Here is a 22151-nt window from a genome sequence, read left to right as displayed (position 1 = left end):
ACATGGGGCTAGTCATGAAGTGGAGTCCTGAAGCCGTACTGCATGATGTTTTACAGATTTTATTCATTCGAGAGAGACAGAAAGCACAAAATGCGGGCGCGTCAGAAAGAGAAGCAGGCTCAGGGAGCCCAATGCGGAACTCGGTCCCGGGACTCCGGCACCATGACCTGAGCCCAAGGCAGTCACTTAACCAACTGAGCCACCCAGGCGCCCCTGCATGTTGTTTTTAAAAACTTATGCAACAGGAGTGCCTGGGTGGCTCAGTCGTTAAACGTCTGCCTTCGGCTCAGGGCGTGATCCCAGGGTGCTGGGATCGAGCCCCGCATCAGGCTCCCTGCTCCACTGGGAGCCTGCTTCTTCCTCTCCCACTTCCCCCTGCCTGTGTCCCCTCTCTCGCTGGCTGTCTGTCTCTCTGTCAAATAAATAAATAAAATCTTAAAAAAAAAAAAAAAACTTATGCAACACACCTAGTCCAGGACGGCATGCTTCCCAGCACCCACCCACCCACAAATCACTTCCGGATTAACCTGCCCATCCCTCTACAGTCCTCCGCTCCAGGCCATGAGACCTTCCGGGCCGGCAGAGAAGACATGTGCTACGCCAGGTCTGAACCTCCTTGAAACGAGACCATTCAAAATAATCCCTCTCCCCCTTTCACCCTGGTACATGCTGTAAGTTTTTCTTTTTCCTACGATCAGTGGTTCTCAAAACTTAATGTGATAATTACATACAGAAAAATTGTTAGGTGATGCAACTGTTCCTTTATCTTCCAGTGGTGGTTACTCAACTATGCATTTGCAACTATACACTAAATAAAAAGGGTGAATTTTACCACATGTAAAATTCTGTTTAACAGAAGATTTTTAAAAAACCGCCTAGAGAACTTAGTTCTGATTACGTAGGCCTGAGATGCATCCAAGGAACCTACATTTCAATGGGTATTCCTGTTACTTAGTCCACAGGCGGCTCAACGGTCACATTTGGAAAACACGCTGTACATACAGCAAGGACCCCCCAGCAAAGATGCACAGACCCGTCGCCCTGTGAGAAAGCCCCGGCAGCAGCTGCTGGACACCCTCCAGGAAAACCGCCAAGGGTGCTGGATTGAGCCACAGTGCAGACCTGGATTCTGTTCTCAGCTCTGCCTCAACCTCCATATCCTTCATGCCCCCAGGTCACATGCGTCCAACTGGAGGTAACTGAAGGAGAGAAACCGTAAATATGTTGTATGATTCATAAAAGCCTTAGAAATAGTTTTAAACTCCACGTAGCAAAGATTTTAACTTTGATGATGACATCTTTTCCAGGTATTTGACTCTGTTCTGATCGCCAAGTTTGCCAAAGAACCCACTTTCAGAAGGAAATGAGCGCCTTCACTGCTCAGACAGCTTTCCAACAGCTCGCAAGTTCATTACCAAATATGGTCGGCTGACCAGTTTACAATCTGTGCTGCTGAGGGTGCGCTCTGTGCATGACCTACCAGCCAGCCTTCTGTGTCTGGGGGAACAGAGAGCATTTTTGCAACAGATGCCACCCTCTCCTGCCCTTCCCTCCCAGGAGGCGGATTAGCCACACCAAGATCGGGCTAGGTCTACGGGAACAGTCCCCTCAGAAGGCACTCCTTGTGGAGGAAAGGCCCTGAGAACCAAAGGAGCCTGAGATAGGGTGTGATCCCAGTTTCTATGCTTAGACTTCAGCCTTCCCACTCCTACGCAAGGCCACATACCCTTCCCAGATTAGGATGCCAGAAATATGCCCGTCCATGCAGCCACAGCAGGGTTGTAACTCAGCTGTGAAGAAGGGCATGTTTTGAGCCCAAACATCTACTTGGAAATTTTCCTGCCTGTGCATTCCCACTGAGATCAATTTACAGGTGAATGTACTAGGAGAGGTTTTCGTATCAGGTTTTCTGTACAAATCATTAAGCTCTCAGGTACTATTTTACACAATGAATGGGGTAAAATCCTCAATATGACACTTACTGGCAGCTGAGTTTTCCAAGTTTGGGAAAAGATGCACAGACCAGGGGTGCCGGGGCGGCTCAGTTGTTAAGCGTCTGCCTTTGGCTCAGGTCATGATCCCAGGGTCCTGGGATCGAGCCCCACATCAGGCTCCCTGCTTGGCGGGAAGCCTGCTTCTCCCTCTCCCGCTCCCCCTGCTTGTGTTCCCTCTCTCGCTGTGTCTCTCTCTGTCAAATGAATAAATAAAATCTTAAAAAAAAAAAAAAAGATGCACAGACCACAAATGAATCTTCTCAATGGTATTCGGCGCTGACCAGTCTTTCTGAGACCAGGCCCTGAGCAGTCCGTCTCCACCACTAACTTTTGCATCAACGTACAGAACAAAGCTAGCAACAGGAGCTCTCTGGCACTGTAACAGGTAATTCCTTAGCTGTTCATACAACACCCAAGCTGCACGCCACATGACATTAGACTGCTGGTTAACAGCTGAATTCTGCATTTAAATTATCTTAAGAACCTGCATGTCCTAGCTACATTTTCCAGTATCAATATGCTAACCACATCTAATACTTACTGCCCGAGGTAAAGACTCCTCTAAGGGGTTTATTAAAGAAAACACAATTGAGAGTACTATTAAGAAAAACATTTCCCATCTTGGAAGCATATAGCCAGATGTCTTTGCTGGTTCAACAAGCCAGTGCTGAAATGCAAAATGCTTACTCTTTTTGTTTCTGTAGAGATTCTGCAGGGGAATAAGATTTTTTGTTTGTTTGGACTCCTGGATTTTGGAATACCATGGACTGTCTTTTTTTTTTTTTTTTAAGATTTTTTATTTATTTATTTGACAGAGATAGAGACAGCCAGCGAGAGAGGGAACACAAGCAGGGGGAGTGGAAGAGGAAGAAACAGGCTCATAGCAGAGGAGCCTGATGTGGGGCTCGATCCCATAACACCGGGATCACGCCCTGAGCCGAAGGCAGACGCCTAACCGCTGTGCCACCCAGGCGCCCCCATGGACTGTCTCTTTAAAAAGTGATTAAGGTGGAATGTGCATGAACCAAACTCAACATCATTATTAAACACAACACAACCGCATCGGGGACAACAAATAAGACCTTTTTTAATCTCTCCATGATGTGTGGCCAGAATGAGTGACAAATATGCAATTCAACCTAATGATTTTACCATTTGATGGTGACGATGAATTATTACAGATTCAGGATATAGAGGTGAATTGAAATTTTATCTCCTAGCTCTGTATAGGCGCTGGGGCGTTCTTATTTTTGGGCGGTAAGGCTCTTCAGGAGATTACATGATTTTATGCAGATGCAATAAATCTAATACGTAGGACCTTCCAATCAAAGTGACCAGTAACTGTGTGTCTTTTTTTTTTTTTTTAAAAGATTTTATTTATTCGACAGAGACAGAGACAGAGACAGTCAGCGAGAGAGAAAACACAAGCAGGGGGAGTGGGCGAGGAAGAAGCAGGCTCATAGCGGAGGAGCCTGATGTTGGGCTCCATCCCGGAACGCCGGGATCACGCCCTGAGCCGAAGGCAGACGCTTAACCGCTGTGCCACCCAGGCGCCCCAACTGTGTGTCTTTGATTTCAGGTACTTTTCTTCAGTCAGGAAAGACCCTTCCTTTATAAAAAGGCATTTCTTGAAGTAGGTTCAAGTATAACACACTTGCCTTTTACTAAAGCTGGCTGGCCAAAAAAGGATCACAAACTATAGATGTTATTTTTAGAAATGCACAGTCTCTTAAACGAGACAAGGAATAAAGCACGGACATTTACAAGCCGGAAGGGTAAAGCATCGGTATGACTAACAGGAGTAACACGGGAGTCCATTCGTGGTACAAACTGCTTAAAGCAAGTGTTTCAAACCATCCCTGATTCCTGTGATGCAGAGCGCCGAAGGACTTCTTAACACCATGGAGTTCTGTCAACTATTTTTCTTGAAGCTCCAAGTTCAGACCAATGGCTAATAGTTGGCTTTTTAATACCTTTTACCAGAGGCTCTAACTGCTTCATAACATTTTGGAGAAGTAGCTACTGAAACTTGGAAAAAAGTGAACCACCTAATTTCACACCATGAAGAAATGACAGAGTTAAGATACTGAATGATGGCATTTTTTTCTCTTTAAAGACATAGGTGTTGGGGCGCCCGGGGGGCTTAGTCGTTAAGCGTCTGCCTTCGGCTCAGGTCGTGATCCCAGGGTCCTGGGATCAGGCCCCGCATCAGGCTCCCTCTCAGCGGGGAGCCTGCTTCTCCCTCTCCCACTTCCCCTGCTCTTGTTCCCTCTCTCGCTGTCTGTCAAATAAATAAAATCTTTAAAAAATAAAAAAAATAATTAAAAAAATAAAGACATAGGTGTCCTTCTGAAAGATGTGTGAGAGTTGGGGCTGTGAAACACACTTTTTTTTTTTTAAGATTTTATTTATTTATTTGACAGAGATAGAGACAGCCAGCTAGAGAGGGAACACAAGCAGGGGGAGCGGGAGAGGAAGAAGCAGGCTCATAGCGGAGGAGCCTGATGCGGGGCTCGATCCCATAACGCTGGGATCACGCCCTGAGCCGAAGGCAGACGCTTAACCGCTGTGCCACCCAGGCGCCCCTGGGAAACACATTTTAGATAGCAAAGTTCATTTTTATCAAAAGTCATTCTTAAAACCATTAGTCAAGGAAAATTCCCAGAAAAATGACTTCAAATGAGGTAACACACTTGTGGTTTTAAATAAGCAAATACAGAAACAGGAAAAACGAAGTCATAAAGCAAAGAAGAAGCTACAAAGTGAACATTAACATTTCTTTAGGAGAAAACGTTAATCTAATTCTTCCTTCCAATGTGACTAAGAGCCTGTTTTATAATATCTTCTGAATAATAGATTTTAACATAGATGATGAGCAAAAAACACACATCTGAATAAAGTCAACAGTATGTTAGGAAATATAAACCTGTTGACCATACGCTGGTTACAGTGAGAACTAAGCACTCAACTATTTAGAAAAGTAAATGTCACATGACAGAGCAGGTCCATGCGGCAATCCAAAGGAATAGGATTTTGATAGGAAAAAAAACCCTGCTGACAGGCTTTTTATACTAATACCTGCACGTTCCAGAATAAACAGAACGATATTTTTATAGATTCAGTGTAGACCCAATTAATGGGTTAAGCTAGACACCAGTAGGGCCATCTTCCTGATGGATGTCCATGACATGCCATTAGGGGAAAATGGCTTTGGCAAACTCCCATGTTCAAAGGCTGAAAGAAATGTACCAGGAAACCAGTGAGAGTTGCGAACTCCGTGTCATAATTAAAACTTTGGTGACAGAATAAAAAATAGATTTTTAAAGTGTGTGCACATGTGAAGTGACTTAGAGTATCTTTCTGTATACGTTAAGACGTTGAAGAAATTATCCAGACGTAAAATAACATTCTCCTCAGAACAAGCCAAGAGGAAACGCCAAGGGCACTGTGTGTTAAGAACTAAGTGGACGCTCCTGGCACCACACGTCTTTGCCTGGCACTTCTGCTCAACTCCTTTCCTTCTAGGTCCGTCCCAAGTCCCCAACCTTTCTGCTGGCGAAGCCACTCTGTTCTCCTTCAGGCTCTGTGTAGATGGACGCGAGTGTCTGTTTTCTGTCCTTTGATTGAGAAATCTCCTTGACGCTCTAGAGACACAAGAATGAACTGATGGCTCCTCATCTCAGCTAAGTTTTGGTGTTGAAAATCTTGTTTTCTGGGGCGCCTGGGTGGCTCAGTTGTTAAGCGTCTGCCTTCGGCTCAGGGCGTGATCCTGGGGTTCTGGGATCGAGCCCCGCGTCAGGCTCTTCCACTGGGAGCCTGCTTCTTTCTCTCCCACTCCCCCTGCTTGTGTTCCCTCTCTCGCTGGCTGTCTCTCTCTGTCAAATGAATAAATAAAATCTTTAAAAAAAATAAAATCTTGTTTTCTATGAAGAATCACTTGAATTTCCTTATAAAACATGTGGTATGAAGGAAATTATGCATGTCTACTAATCATCTAGGACACATTGGGTCTCTGGTTCTTTGAATTTTCCTTTAGTCTCACCTGAATTTCCTTTCTCCTTAAGATGTTCAGAGATTCTAAGGCGCTTCCCTAGGCTAAAATTTATAGATTAAAAAAAAAAAAAAGAAAAGCAAAATAAAGGTTAATGCATGGCTAGGCGATCATCTTAAATTTTCTGAGTAGAACAAAGAAAGAAAGAATGAAATGAAAAAGAAATGACCGAAGGGTGCTGCTCCAGGATTCTCCTAAATAATAAAGAACTGACATTCTAAAACTAAGACATAAAGAACAATACTTTTGGAATTTCAAAGTCAGAGGTGGCTTGCTTTCTCTTAGAAGAGTGAGACACTCAAATGGAAATGCTCCCTGGGAAGCAAAGGCCCCTTCCTTTAAACCTTTACCAAGCTCTCACTCAGATCCTCATAAACTCGGCGACAAAAATGATGTGAACAGCAAAGCTCCCCAACATAATACAAGACTGAAAACATCAACACAATACTGCAAACTACGGGTGTTATGTGAACCCTAATGCTAGTCATTAACAAACACATATGCCTATAGGGAATAAATACTGAAATTCGGGGCGCCTGGGTGGCACAGCGGTTAAGCGTCTGCCTTTAGCTCAGGGTGTGATCCTGGCGTTCTGGGATCGAGCCCCACATCAGGCTCCTCCGCTATGAGCCTGCTTCTTCCTCTCCCACTCCCCCTGCTTGTGTTCCCTCTCTCGCTGGCTGTCTCTATCTCTGTCAAATAAATAAATAAAATCTTAAAAAAAAAAAAAAAGAAAGAAAAGGAAGGAGAGACAACTCTTTAAAAAATAAAATAAAAATAAATAAATACTGAAATTCTCTTTAGGTCTACTTATAAGTAGAATCCCTGTTCTGACTGGTTTCCACACAGAATTCTACAATGGCAGAAGTACAGAAATTATGAAAGCTTCACAGTAATTTGTAAAACATTAGGAATTTGGATTTAGGCCTTCTGCCATATGCAGTGCAAGCAGCTTTGAGTTTTCTTAGCCTACAAGGGAATTTTTGTATTTCTAATGTTAACATATAAAAAAAATATCCATCACTGGTTTCTTAAGAAACCCGAGAGGCAGGTTTCTGGGTAGAGATTTAAGGCAAATCAAACAGGTCCACAACTGAACAGTGTAGTGGGGCTCATTTTCCAAGCGTGGCTTTGCTGTGCAATAGAGGAATCTTAGTCTCAACTCTGGTCAGGGTCTCCTGCTACCAGGTTGGGGACACCTTTGTACATGAAAGAACTTAAATTATATACACACCATCAAGGCATATACTGGTAACGCTTGAGAATTAAAGGAATCCCGCAGTGAATCATTTATATCCTTTGAAAATACAAACAGGTTTTCAAGGACTAGATACAAGTCTGGGTACGTGAACGAGATTCGCAGATTTCTTAAACAAAGGAGAAAAGACCTCAGCCTCCCCCTACTGAGGACTTTCTTCCCAAGACTGAAAGCTGATGCTTCCTTCTCTGGTTCCTCACGTCTCGGAAATCTTCCGGCAACACAACAGACACTTTTATTAGGTGTGGCACCTATTAAAACTTTAAACCCAGGGTAGCATTCGCTGAACAAAAGTAATAACACCGGCCTAAAAGGCATTACTTTAAGGTTTTTTTCCTTTAATATAAAAGTATAACTACAGTGGTCCAATATACAAATACAAAAAAAAATTCTCATACTAAAAAAATGTACCATAATACTGTACATACAAAAACTTTTCAACAAGAATGATTTAAATATATCTGTTCTTTTCCAGATCTGGAAGACACAAATGTAAAGTTCCATAACTGTATTATTGCTGGAATATGTGCCCAGGAACACTATTTTCCCCTTTTCTCCCCCCTGTCCCAGCCCCGCTTTCAGAGTCCCCTGAGCTTGGATCATGAGCCAACAGCATCCCTGAAGATAACCAGAGCCAGATGTTTACTCAATGGAAGTCATTCTTCAGTGAGCCGCTGCTTACCATAAACTATGAGAAGCACAAGTTCTAAGCTGAGCCAAGATTAAATCCAGACGGAGGTCTTCCCATCCCCTGATTTGCTACTAGCACTGCTCTTGTTGGACCCAGCCTTGGACCCCACTTTGGCTTTTTTTTCCCGGGGTGCCTGGGGGTTGTTTTGGTGACTGTAGGCCTGGATTGCTAGATCCAAGCGTTCCTGAGCCATTCTAATCTCCCGCTGCAGAGTCTCCAGGTCAGCTGGGAGGTTCTCCTCATGGCTGCCGTACTGTTGTTCCTGGGCGATGTTGGCCTTGTTTTGCTTGTAGGCAATCTTAGCGTTGGACAGTTCGGTGTACTGGATTTGATCTGGTTTGACGGCAATGTTATAGCCAGGAGGAGCAGATGGTGTATTCCAAGTGAAAGGATAATTATAAGCACCCGGATCTTCCAGTTCCCTCCTTTTACTGTTCAGCGAGTCTCGAATTGTCCCAAACCCTAAATGAAGCATTTCCCAAATGTTAAGCAATAGGCAAAGACCTGTAACGCCATACATTATTAGAAGGAAGATGGTCTTTTCAGTGGGTCTAGAAATAAAGCAGTCTATTTTATGAGGGCAAGGAAGTCTGCTGCACACATAAAATGGATGGACTTGGAAGCCATACAGAAAATACTGCCCTATCAGAAAGCCCACCTCAAACACGGTCCTTGCCAGCAACTGCAGCACGTAGATTTTCATAAGCCCATCCTCCCGAATCCGCCGTCGGCCATCATGCTTGGGTTTAGGTTGATTCTGCTCCTTATTTTCTTTTTCACTCTCCAATTCCATTTCTGGATACATCATGGGATCCTCTTCATGGTCCTCTTCTGTTTCTTCCAGAGCCCGGTGCTGTTTCCAACGCATTGCATAGGGTTTGCTCCGAGCTGCCTTCTTGTCTGCTTCGCCGTGCTCCATTTTGGCAATCTTATGAATGGCATAGCCCAGGTACATCACCGAGGGGGTTGCCACCAGGATGATCTGGAATACCCAGAAGCGCACATGGGAGAGGGGTGCAAAGGCATCATAGCAGACATTCTCGCAGCCTGGCTGCTCTGTGTTACATACAAATTTGCTTTGCTCATCATAATAGATGGACTCGCCCCCTACAGCTGTCAGGACAATCCGGAAGACAATCAATACAGTGAGCCAGATCTTCCCCACAAACGTGGAATGGTTGTGGATCTCCTCTAGCAGGCGAGTCAGGAAGCTCCAACTCATGGTGACCGAATCGGTTTGCCCTGATAAAAATGGAAAAATGCCAAAGGAAAACCAACAAATATTAAAATCTGAAACAACTTTTTGTTGATAATATCTCTAGGACCTACTTTGCTGAATACTTGAAATCTAACTTCAAGGCTCATGTTAGAAGGACAGAATAAAGAGCATCTCCCGCTCTACCACTGCAGGCAGGACACCTCACCTGAAGACTGTGAGCACCTGTATGGGCCTGCGGAGTCCCAGAAAGTCTGGCTGGCTTTCATGTCTTCCCTGGTCCCAAAAGTAAAATTGCAGCTATCATCTGAGATATGTCTCAGACGCAGCATACTGGATTCTTTATGTATACTATTATTTCATAAGAGTTCTTTGTGAGCTATAGGTTAAGAAAGCAGAACAAGCTGCTTCTGTCCAGTCCTGGAGAGACTATTGCTAAGAACGTAAGGGGAACACTTGGGCTGGACTCCACTGTGAGGAGGCGCTGTATGAGGAAATTTAAATTTTGGATCTAGTGACAAAGTATTCAAAAGAACTGAGGAGATGATACAGCTGCAAATAACTGGCAATGATCAAGAACTGAAACAGAAGACAGAGAGGAACTAGAAAGACACTCCTAGCTGGGCTGCACAGCACAGCAGACTCTAGGTTTCTGTACATTGCTGTACTTTGTTTATGGTAGATGTTAAGAATGTTTCCAGGGGCGCCTGGGTGGCTCAGTCATTAAGCATCTGCCTTCGGCTCAGGGCGTGATCCCAGAGTCCTGGGATCGAGTCCCATATCGGGCTCCTCCACTAGGAGCCTGCTTCTCCCTCTCCCACTCCCCCTGCTTGTGTTGCCTCTCTCGTTTTCTCTGTCAAATAAATAAATAAAAACTTAAAAAAAAAAAAAAAGTTTCCAAACTGAATTGTGAGGACATTAAATCCAATCAATAGGCAAATCCATTTAAAACAGCATTTTGAAGGATAGTTTTATTCTGAGATTCTTAGATCTATGCCCAGAATCCTGCTAAAAATCATCTAAATGAGGTGATGTATATAAAATCCCTAATGCAACCCCTGACACAAAGCACATTCTCCCCTCTCCTTCTCTCTCCCAGCTTACTTTTGCAGATTATCCATGATATACTTTACCTGTTATCCAGAACTTCTGTTATCCAGAATTTTCTTAGAGAAATGATGTTTTGCTTATAACTTTTCCAGATTTCCTCTGGAAGGAAAAAAGACAAGAGAAGGTCATAAGCTTCCTCCCACAGAAAATAATGAATCACTAAAATGCCATTTTCAGGAAGAAATGAAGTTTTCTATGAAGCACAGGAATCCATCAGCCTACAACAGGCTTGAGTCTGAATACCACTGTTTATTCCTCTCAATGCACGTGGCAGAAAAAAACTACGTTTAACAGTAACCCAAAGATAATCTTAAGTCATTGTAGTCTAAGAAAACGTGACAGGAAGATGAGTCATTTGTGAAAATCTGAAGCAGATCAACTCTGGCACCTATAGGAAAAAGCCAAAGCAGAAAAATCTCAACAGATTTAAACCAGGTCACTAAAGGCCTTGTGAAAATCCTCACCCTGGATGCTCTATTCCCGTTCTATTCCCTGGAGCAGCTAACACCTCTCACTGGGATCTAAGCGGCCAACTGGGAGCAAGCTGTTTAGTTCAAACACCCAACAGCTGGCTCTCAGTCACTGGGACACCCGAATCCACATGAGGTGATTTATAAATTCACACAAAGAAACTGCTCACGGAAAGAAAACACCTGCATCTGTATCGTGATTAAAAAAAAAGTCCAGGGGGGCTCATGGCTGACTCCACTGGTGGAATGTGTGACTCCTGATCTTGGGGTTGTGGGTTCAAGCCCCACGTTGGGTGTAGAGATTACTTAAAAATAAAATCTTAAAAAAAAATCCAGGATAAATTATTGCTTATTATTAAGTTCTGCCAACTCAGAATAGCCATGGCCAAGAGGCATTCATAAAGTGCCAACTTTGTTCATTCCCTATCATTTAATAAATAAATTTAAAACCAATCCATACATGTTACAAGTTCATAGTAACTTAGTAAGAAAAATCTGGGGAGGGGTTAAGATACAGGGAAAAAACCTAGAATGATTTCCAAAAGGTCAGTGAAAGAAATGATAGTCCAGGCACCTATGTAACACCCAAGTATCACACCGTGTACAGAATCTGAGCACACGTGTCCCACCACAGGACTTCAAGTACATTCCCAGCCCTCATGTCTAAATGAGCTCTGCACTCCTCTCACTGAATACACAAGTGATAAAACCACAAAAGAGGAATATGCAATCTTTAAGTGGTGACGTAAGTCAAGTTTCCAACACGCAACTCCTGTCATGATTCACATCCCCAAGTTCAGATTGTTCCCCAAATATCACATCTAAAGCATTCTCCCTGAAGCCTGAAATTCTATTTATTCCAGTAAGTCAAAGTCATCAAAGTTCAACTGTTACTTAGTTAGAAAACTCATCCTCTACACCTTCCTCCACACCAGACAAGCGAGTATCGTTTTTTAAAAAGATTTTTTACATTTATTTGAGAGAGAGAGAGAATGAGTGGGAGAGGCAGAGAGAGAATCTGAAGCAGACTGCGCTGAGTGCGAAGCCTGACACGGGGCTCGATCTCATGAACCTGAGATCACGACCTGAGCTGAAACCACTGTGCCACCCGAACAAGTATCTTTTTAGTAATTATTGCTATGAAAGAATTTCTCAACAGTTCAGCATCTCATATAGTAATCCAGCTTCTTTGGGGGGAGGAGGAATGGTGGCATGTCCTTCGAAGCTTATGTAAGTTATAAAGCGGTGAAACACACCCGGAAGTAGGCACGAATGCTGGCTAAGACGGAGGTCAGACGTGGAAGATGCCGAACCCTTAGAACCTGGTTTCCCCGGGGCATTCACAAGTGCCACAGCACCCCATACCCACACCTGGAGTATAAATGATGTTGTGTTTACTAACTCAATTCCAGCATCTCATAAAACGGGTGCCGGGAAATTTTCTTTCTGAAATAACCATGGGCTTCCTAAAATGAATGGCGGCATCACCATTGTTTTTATCTACTGAGGCGTCAATAGATTTTTCTTTGATACTCTTTCAAAATCGCTTTCCTTTCCCTGCAAGCATTAAGAGAATGGCTTAAATATCAGACTACACTACTCCAAGTGTGTGTGTGGGGAAGAGAGGGAGGCAATGAGAGAGAGAAGGAGGCAATGAGAGAGAGAGAGAGAGAGAGAAAACAGAATGAGTAAAAGGGTGGGTTCTGCAATTGACATTTCTAAGCAGAATGTGTCACTGCCGCGTGTGGCCTCATTGTGTTCTTGCTCCACTACAGCTCCCTCTCTTCTGCCATTTTTTGCTCTGTTATCAGAAGCCTTAAATTCAGGACACAGTCCTCTCTCTGACTTCCCCATTTCAGCAAACAGACAGGGATAAGGAATGGAGAGTGAGAGTATGCAATTAACCTGTGAATGGCTCTCGTGAAAAAATAATCGTTTCCATACTCTCCACTTATGAAGGGAAAGTGACAGAGGAGCATGTGATGAGTGGTGGTGTGAGGAGGGGGGATGGCAAATACCTAAAAGTTTTTTGCTAAGAAAGCTCCAACTGCCTTATACATACTTTTGTACTTAATAGCTTTTTGAAAAAATATATTCTTTATGCTTTGGTATTACTAGGTCACAGGAAATGTAAACCTGCATGGCTCTTGCTTTGTACTGTCATCCAACTTTCTTATTTTTTAAAAATTAGGCTCCACACTGGGCGTGGAGTCCAATGTGGGGCTTGAACTCACAACCCTGAGATCAAGGCCTGAGCTGAGATCAAGAGTCAGAGAGTTGGACCCTTAACCGTCAGAGCCACCCCTGTCATCCAACTTTCTAAAAAGATCCTAGCAATCTACAATGCCTGGCAAAGAATGATTAATTTCACCTCAACCTCACCAGCACTGTCTGCTATGCTACTTCATTAGGATGCAAATCCCATTTCAAAATTATGTCAATTTGTATGGTTTTTTTTTTTAAATATTTTATTTATTTGTCAGAGAGAGAGAGAGAGGCAGGCAGAGGGAGAAGCAGAATCCCCTCTGAATAAGGAGCCTGATGCAGGACTCGATCCCAGGGCCCTGGGACCATGACCTGAGCTGAAGGCAGAGAGATGCTCAACCAACTATGCCACCCAGGAGTCCCCGTATTTTTTTTTTTAAGATTTTATTTTAAAGTAATCCCTATACCCAACATGGGGCTCAAACTCAAAACCCCAAGATCAAGAGTTGCATGCTCTACCAACTGAGCCAGCCTGGCAGGCGCCCCTCAGTTTTTGTTTTTAATATACCAGGACACACTTCTCCCAAACCCCTGCCCCACTCCCCTTCACAGACTATTTCTAGCCTTTTGCCCATTTATTTGCAGAATGTATTCTTAATATAGTACAGCCATTAACCATTCGACCTTTAATATAAACACTTCAGTTTACTGTCTTCGTTCAAATTTTCTTACTTTTATATAGTCACATTGGTCAATTTCTTGAATAAATTCAAAGGTGGACAAGTTACTTCTTCTAGGATGACTTTTTAAGAATACTGCAATTCACGGTAGCCCATAATTCAAAAGGACTCACACACACACACACAAACACACCAAAGAAAATTATGTTTGCTTATATAACATTTACTGGACAGAAACCAAATGTGCTATTTTTAGTCCATTTTCCAAATAACTAAAGTTACAAATCTACCTTGTCCTGTACTAGAAAATAGAATTTTCAAAATTAGTTGGCATAAACATGGTAATAAATTACATAATTCCCTCCCAAATTCTTTGTATTTGAAGTTTTCTACAGTTATACCCTAACAGAATCAAGTCAAAGTTTACCATTTTTCTGTTAAAAAAAAAAAAAAAAAAAAAGAACTCTTAGGATTTTTGAAGATTAAACACAAAGCATATTATTTGGATTATCCCAGGAGGTAGAGTATATGACTAGATCCCTTCTAGAAATGAAGAAATGAGATCTATAAGGCATATAAATTTGCCCAACATCATACAGTTATTAAAGTGGTGAAGCCAGGCTCTTAAACACTTACAAAGATTCATGTTACAGACGCAGCTACATATAGGTTCCATGTGAACACAGAAGTGGGGACCTAATCCCCATCTTTGATATCAGAATTAAACTAAATAATAAAATAAATTCACAAAGATCAAAAGGGGAAATTTCAGAGTTTAAGACCTTATTTGTAGAATGAATTAAAGTCAAAACAAAAACAAAACCAGAAAGAACTCAAAAGTTTCTTGGCAGTTGGAGGAGGGGGAAATAAAACTAGAAAAGTGGTATCTCTAACAGAAATGGTTTAATTATTTATTTGGGCATTGAGAATAGGGACAAGAGAAGTTGGTAAACTCAGTTCTGGAGACACCAGTCTGAGATGCGAATACTTTGTGAAAGGGGAGTTACTAGGATGGTATACAAATATGGAGCTAAGAGCTGTGCCTGACCTCAAGGCAAGCACCTTACTCCCAGTGCTGCTGCAACTTTTGGGCTTGTCACCGTATCTCACCTGGGAGCCCCTAAAGGTTACATGTCTTTCACGTCTGCTTTCTTAACATCTAGCCCAATAACTGGGACATGTTAAGTGCTAAATAAATGTCTGACGAATGAATACATTCCTATGGGACCTGCTTTATACTTATTACAATCTCTTCTATATTTTTCTCCTCGATTCCTACTGCATCCACCTGTCCATAAAAAGAATAAGCAGCTTCACTGTGCTTGGGTGGCTCAATCGGTTGGGTGTACAACTCTTGATTTCAGCTCAGGTCATGATCTCAGGGTTGTGGGAGCTAGCCCCATGTGGGGCTCCAAGCTCAGTGGAGTCGGCTTGAGATTCTCTCTCCCTCTACCTCTCCCGTCTGCTCACACGTGTGCGTGTACTCTCTAAAACAAATAAATAAATCTTTTTTTTTTTTTTTTAAATAAGCAGCCTCATAAAGCAATGAACCTTGATTTATGGGACAGTTTAAGCAGAAAATGGACTGTTGTATGGAGTCAGGTTTCAGGCAAAACACCAGGCTACAAATTAAGAATTTTCACTTCAAAGTTTTTTTTTTTTTTTTTAATTTTAAAAATAGATTTTATTTATTTGAGAGAGAGTGCGAGAAGTCCAGAGAGAAAGCAGGAGCAGAGGGGAGGGGCAGAGGCAGAAGCAGACTCCCCACTAAACAGGGAGCCCGAAGCAGGACTCGATCCCAGGACCCTGGGATCATGACCCGAGCTGAAGGCAGACGCTTAACCAACTGAGCCACCCAGGCACCCCTGAAGTCTGTTTTTAATCTTGGTTCAACACCTTTCAGAAAACCATTTGCTGGGGCACCTGGGTGGTTCAGTCATTAAGTATCTGCCTTCAGCTCAGGGCGTGATCCCAGGGTTCTGGGATAGAGCCCCACATCGGGCTCCCTGCTCGCCTGGGAGCCTGCTTCTTCCTCTCCCACTCCCCCTCTTGTGTTCCCTCTCTCTCGCTGGCTGTTTCTCTGTCAAAAAAATAAATAAAAAAATCTTAAAAAAAAAGAAAGAAAAGCAAACCATTTGCTTACTTTTCCATAGCCGTCTTCCCTTCCCATTTCCCACAATTTTCTCTTCAAAATCTTTACCTCAGATTCCCAAATCCTAGCCCAATTCCAAATTTTCAGATGCTCTTACATTCCTCTTCACTGAGGAAAGTAAGTGCCAACAGATGGAAATGCTCAACTTTCTTCTCTTCCTATTTAAAAACCAGACAAAATATATGAAACAATAGCTATCAGACATTAGACAACAGGCACTGCAACACAGGGATCCCTGAGAGAAGGGAAACTAACAGGTGAGATCTTTGATTGTTCTAGCTTACTGCATGGGGAGAGTTTTCAGGCTGCAGAGCAGGGAGGAGGGAAACCAGAGGACCTGGCTGACTCACTGAATTGAGGAGACAGAGTACACAATTTGGAGAGGCCAACGTAGCTAGAATTCCCAGGGAAGAGTACCGGAGAGGAGAAAGCTGTACAGAGAGTAAGCTCTGGAGATCAGCACTGGATTCTCTTCAGTCTTTAGCTGAGTACTGACCAGTGAGGAAATTACCCAAAGAAGGGACAAAAACTAGAAGGAGATGTGCAGACCAACCCGCAGATATCATATAGGGCAGAAATAATTTTTGTTCTAAATAGTTAGAATGGAAAGACATCCTAACACATAGGCATTATATAGAGTACTCAGAAAGGTAATGCCTCAGAAGTGGGGCATAATTAGCTCTAGACCAAACCTTAAAGTTCCCTCAACACGGGTGCCTGGCTGGCTCAGCTGGAGGAGTGTGTGACTCTTGATCTCAGGGTCATGAGTTCAAGTCCCACACTGGGTGTAGAGATTACTTAAAAACCAACAAAGTTCCCCTCGATAAAGTTTAAAAGCAAGCAAAAGCAAGGCCTGAAGATTCGAACTGCTTCCAGAAGTTAAAGGAGTCTAGCACAAATCTCAAAAATATTTAAAAGAATCAAAAAACCAAAACCCAGAACCCAAAATTCATAATATTTGGCATCTAATAAAAAATCACCAGGCATAAAGGAAAATATGATCCATAAGGAGAAAAATCAGATACAAACCCCAAAATGATACATCTAGAACTAGGGGACGAAGACATTAAAGCACCTATTATAGAATGTCCACGATAGCCAAACTATGGAAAGAGCCCAGATGTCCATCAACAGATGAATGGATAAAGAAGAGACACACATACACACAATGGAATACTACTCAGCCATCAAAAGGATGTGAAACGTGGACGGAACTAAAAGGTATTATGCTAAGCAAAATGAGCCAATCAGAGAAAAACAATTATCATATGATCTCACTGATATGTGGAATTTAAGGAACAAAACAGAGCATCATAGGGGAAGGGAGGAAAAAATAGAAGAAGAAATCAGAGAGGGAGACAAACCATCAAAGACTCTTAATCATAGGAAACAAATTGAGGGTTGCTTGAGGGGAGGGGCATGGGGGGATGGGGTAACTGGGTGATGGACATTAAGAAGGGCATGTGATGTAATGAGCAATGGGTATTATGTAAGACTGATGAATCACTGACGGCTACCTCTGAAACTAATAATACATTATATGCTAATTAACTGAATTAAAATTAAAAAAATTTTTTTAAATGGGCAGAGGGTTGGGGTACCTGGGTGGCTCCAATGGTTAAGCATCTGCCTTTGGCTAGGTAGTGGTCCCGGGTTCCTGGGATGTAGCCCTGTGTCAGGTTCCCTGCTCAGCTACGAGTTGGCTTCGTCCTCTCTCTCTCTCTGTCTTTAAAAAAAAAAAAAAAAAACAGGGGCGCCTGGGTGGCTCAGTCGTTAAGTGTCTGCCTTTGGCTCAGGGCGTGATCCCGGCGTTCTGGGATCGAGCCCCACATCAGGCTCCTACGCTGGGAGTCTGCTTCTTCCTCTCCCACTCCCCCTACTTGTGTTCCCTCTCTCGCTGGCTGTCTCTCTGTCAAATAAATAAATAAAATCTTTAAAAAACAAAAAACAAACACAAACAAAAAACAAAGCAAAACAAAAGCCCCACAGAGGCTAGAAGGTAGAGGTACCTTTTCCAAGGGCTTTAGGAAAAGAATTGTCAATAAGAATTCTATATCCAATGAAAAGATCCTTCAGAAATTAAGGGGAAACCAAGATAATTTCAGGTGAAGGGAAACAAAAAAATTTGTTACTAAGGAATCTTGGAACATCAGGAAAGAAAAAGAGTAAAAATATGGTAAAAACAACAGACTTTCCTTTTCCTTGAGTTTTCTAAATTGTCTGATTACTGAAACAAAACTTGTAACACTATCTGATGTGGTTCTTAAGTACATTGAGGAAATATTTTAATATCTACATTATAAATGGGGGAGGATAACAGGATGTAAAGAGAGGTAAGGTTTCCATACTTCTCTACTCAAATCTGTAAAACCTGATAACAGTAGATTGCAATGTTTGTACCTACAGTGTAATACCCAGAACCACTAAAAAAGCTATATAAAGAGATAACATTCAAAAACACTATAGATAAATTATACTATAAGCAATTTATTTACCATAGTTAAAATAAAAGATCATACCCAGTGTTGGCGAGAATGTGGAGAAACTGGTACTCTCATACACACACTAGTAGTGCAAATGTAAAATAGTATAATCACATTGGAAAACAGGCTGGCAGTTTCTTAGAAGTTAAACATACACCTACTATATGATCCAGTCATTCTCCTCCTAGGCATTTACTCAAGAAGTGAAACCATGTCTCTAAAATCACTTGCATATAAATGCTCACAACATTTTTATTTCTAATAGCACAAACCTAGAAACAACACAAATGCCTATCAGCAGATTAATGAATAAACAAATTGCGGTATACTCATACAGTGGAATAGTACTCAGCAATAAAAAGAATAAACTACTGATATGTACCACATGGGTGAACCTCAAAGTAATTAGGCCAAATGAAAATCAGGCAAAAAAAAGAGTACACACTTTGACTCCATTCATATAAAATTCTAGAAAATGCAAACTAATTTATACCGACAGAAAGGAGACCAGTGGCTGATTGCCTAAGGAGGAGTGAGGGAGGAGTGCAGGGGGGATGGGTAAGAAGGAGGGATTACAAAGGGGTAGGAGAAATCTTCTGGGTTAAGATGTGTATGTTCATTCTTGTGATTGTGATGATGGTTCTACAGGTGTATACACGTCAAAACTCACCAAACTGTATACTTTAAAGATGTGTAATTTGTTTTTTTAAAAAAAGATTTTATTTATTTATTCGACAGAGACAGAGACAGCCAGCGAGAGAGGAACAGAAGCAGGGGGAGTGGGAGAGGAAGAAGCAGGCTCCCAGCGGAGGAGCCTGACGTGGGGCTCGATCCCGGAACGCCGGGATCACGCCCTAAGCCGAAGGCAGACGCTTAACCGCTGTGCCACCCAGGCGCCCTAAAGATGTGTAATTTGTTATATGTCAATTATATCCCCCCAAAATTGTTCAAGACTTAGTTATAGGGGCGCCTGGGTGGCACAGTGGTTAGGCGTCTGCCTTCGGCTCAGGGCGTGATCCCGGCGTTCCGGGATCGAGTCCCACATCAGGCTCCTCCGCTATGAGCCTGCTTCTTCCTCTCCCATTCCCCCTGCTTGTGTTCCCTCTCTCGCTGGCTGTCTCTCTCTCTGTCAAATAAATAAATAAAATCTTTAAAAAAAAAAAAAAAGACTTAGATATGCAAAAGCTGAAAGAAGTCATCCTCAACAAGCCAGCACTACAAAAGATGTTAAAATTACATCTTTTTTTTCTTAAATATTTAAAGATTTTATTTATTTGAGAGACAGAGAGAGTGAGCACAACCAGGGTGGGGGGCAGAGGGAGAAGCCTCTGCACTGAGGGGGGAGCCCTATACAGGGTTTGATCCCACGACCCCTACATCACAACCTGAGCCTAAACCAGGAGTCAGGACGTTTAACTGACTGTGTCACCCAGGTGCCCCCAAAATTAAGTCTTTCAGGCAAAAGAATAATGACATCAGGGGGCAAGAGGATGAGCAAAATGGGTGAAGGGGAGTAGGAGGTACAGGCTTCCTGTTATGGAGTAAGTCACAAGAATAAAAGGTACAGCACAGGGAATATAATCAGTGGTACTGTAATAATGTTGCATAGTGACAGATGACAGCCACACTTGTGAACACAAGCATAAGGTATAGAGTCGTGGAATCACTATGTTGTAACCTGAAACTAATGTAACATCATGGGTCAACCATACTCAAATTTAAAAAACAAACAAAATACACAAAACAAAAGCCAGAAGCCCACTCTTTTGACAAGCTAAAAAAAAAAAAAAAAAAGACATAAGATGGAACTTTTAATCTACACAAATGAATGAAGGACACAAATATAAGAGACTTCTGACCTTTGTTATGTAAAAAAATTTTTTTAAAAAGATAGCTGGCTGTTTAAAGCAAAAATGGCAACAATTTATTGTGGAATTTCTCCCTCCCTCCCTTTTTAAAAAATTTTATTTTTAAGTAATCTCAGCACCCAATGTGGGGCTCCAACTCACAACCCCAAAAGTCACATGTTCCACTAACTGAGCCAGGCAGGTACCCCTGGAATTTATATTTCTCTCTTTTTTCCCCAAAGATTTTATTTATTTATTTATTTGAGATAGTGACAGAGAGAGAGCGAGAGCATGAGCTGGGAGACAGAGGGGTAGGGAGAAGCAGGTTCCACCCTCAGCAAGGACTCGATCCCAGGATCATGACCTGAGCCAAAGGCAGATGCTTAACCAACTGAGCCACTCAGGCGCCCCTGGAATTTATATTTTTTACAACACTCCTTTTTCTTAGAGGTAAAAGTATGAAAATACTACTACATACAAAAAAAAAATCAAGGCAAAGGAAATGGAAATATACCATTGTAAGGTTATAATACAAGAAGTGATTTACTATTACTTAGATGCAGACAATGATAAAGATGGCTACAGTAAACCAAAAATCAACCATTAAAATAACAAAACAATGTTAAGCTAATAAACCAATAAAGGAGATAATACGGAGTCATAAAAAATAAATGAGACAAAGAAAACAAATAGGAAGATTGTGGATTTAAACCCTATGATATCGATAATCACATTAAATGTACATGCTCTTAATACTCAATTAAGAGGCAGAGATTGCCAGACTGGATTAAATAAACAAGATCTAACTATATGCTGCCTATATAGAAATCTACTTTAAGTATAAACCTACAAAGCAATTAAAAGCAAAACTATGGAGAAAGATGTAACATGTTAACTGTAATGAAAAGAAAGAGTGGGGCACCTGGGTGGCTCAGTCGGTTATGTGTCCGACTTCTGATTTTGGCTCAGGTCATAATCTCAAGGTCATGAAATGAAGCCCTGACTCAGCAGGAGTCTGCTTGAGGTTCTTTCTTCCTCTCTCTCTATAAATAAATAAATAAATAAATAAATAAATAAATAAATAAACAAATACATCTTTAAAAAAAATTGCTGCATGTTTATACACATATTAACAGAGCTTCAAAAAAGATGAAGCAAAGACTGATAGAGCAACTGACAAACCCACAATTAATAGCTGGAGATTTCAGCACCCCTCACTCAGTAATTCATACAATAGAAAAAAAAAAAACAGTACACATATAACAAACACAACTTACTATTAACGACAAAACCACTGACATTTAGAGCACACTCCACCCAACAGCAAAAGAATTCACAATTTTTTCAAAGACACAGAGAACATTTACTGAGATAGGCCATATTCTGGGCCATTAACAAAATTCTCAATATAGTTAAAATTATTCAGATCAGGGGCACCTGGGTGGCTCAGTCAAACATCTGACTCTGTTTTGGCTCAGGTCATAGTCTTGGGTCTTGGGACAGAGTCCTGTGTTGGGCTCCACAGTCAGCACAGAGTCTGCTGGAGGCTCTCTCTCCCTCTCCCTCTGTCCCTTTCTCCACTCACTATCTAAATAAATAAAATTTTAAAAATCTCCATATGGATGCCTGAAAAGAATCATTTTCTTTTCCTCTTCCCCTCCATCCTCAAAATTTATCCCCTACATTTCCATGACCAATTAACAGCATTGTGACTTTTTTCAGAAAGCAATCTTTATTTTCCCTATAAAACAAACAAGACACAATTTAAGATTCACTGAACACATATGTTCCAGGAACTGTACAGGGTGCTCATTTATTTTAGTCCTCATTAAATTTTATCTTTTAAATAAGAATCAGGTTCACGAAAGTTAAGTTAGGTGGTCAGAGTCACAACTACTGGCACAGGTTGGTTCAAATAGGTTAGTTTAACTCCAAAGTAGTCTTTCTTTTCTTAGATTTTATTTATTTATTTGAGAGACAGTACGTGAGCACAA

The 22151-nt window shown here is 41.8% G+C and overlaps 1 protein-coding gene across 7 annotated transcripts in view; it reads right to left on the bottom strand.

Annotated features, from left to right (window-relative positions):
• Positions 1-7620: 7620 nt before the first annotated feature.
• GJC1 (gap junction protein gamma 1) overlaps positions 7621-22151 on the bottom strand; it is a 37858-nt gene continuing 23327 nt past the window's right edge. For 3 of the 7 annotated variants that reach the window (XM_057317781.1, XM_057317783.1, XM_026512649.4), the window contains exons 2-4: positions 21080-21200; positions 10344-10419; positions 7621-9236 (exon numbers count right to left, since the gene is read on the bottom strand). In XM_057317781.1, the coding sequence (XP_057173764.1) occupies positions 8026-9216 (1191 nt within the window). In that variant the 5' untranslated portion in view covers positions 9217-9236; positions 10344-10419; positions 21080-21200 and the 3' untranslated portion in view covers positions 7621-8025. Of the gene's footprint in view, positions 9237-10343; positions 10420-17428; positions 17554-21079; positions 21201-22151 lie in introns of all 7 variants that reach the window. The other 4 variants (XM_026512646.4, XM_026512647.4, XM_026512651.4 and 1 more) reach the window with 2 other exon arrangements.

Source organism: Ursus arctos, unplaced genomic scaffold (assembly GCF_023065955.2).
Source record: "Ursus arctos isolate Adak ecotype North America unplaced genomic scaffold, UrsArc2.0 scaffold_24, whole genome shotgun sequence".
Classification (NCBI taxonomy): Eukaryota; Metazoa; Chordata; class Mammalia; order Carnivora; family Ursidae; genus Ursus; species Ursus arctos.
The sequence above is the reverse complement of the archived record's forward strand: the minus strand, read 5'-3'. Positions and strand labels throughout refer to the sequence as shown.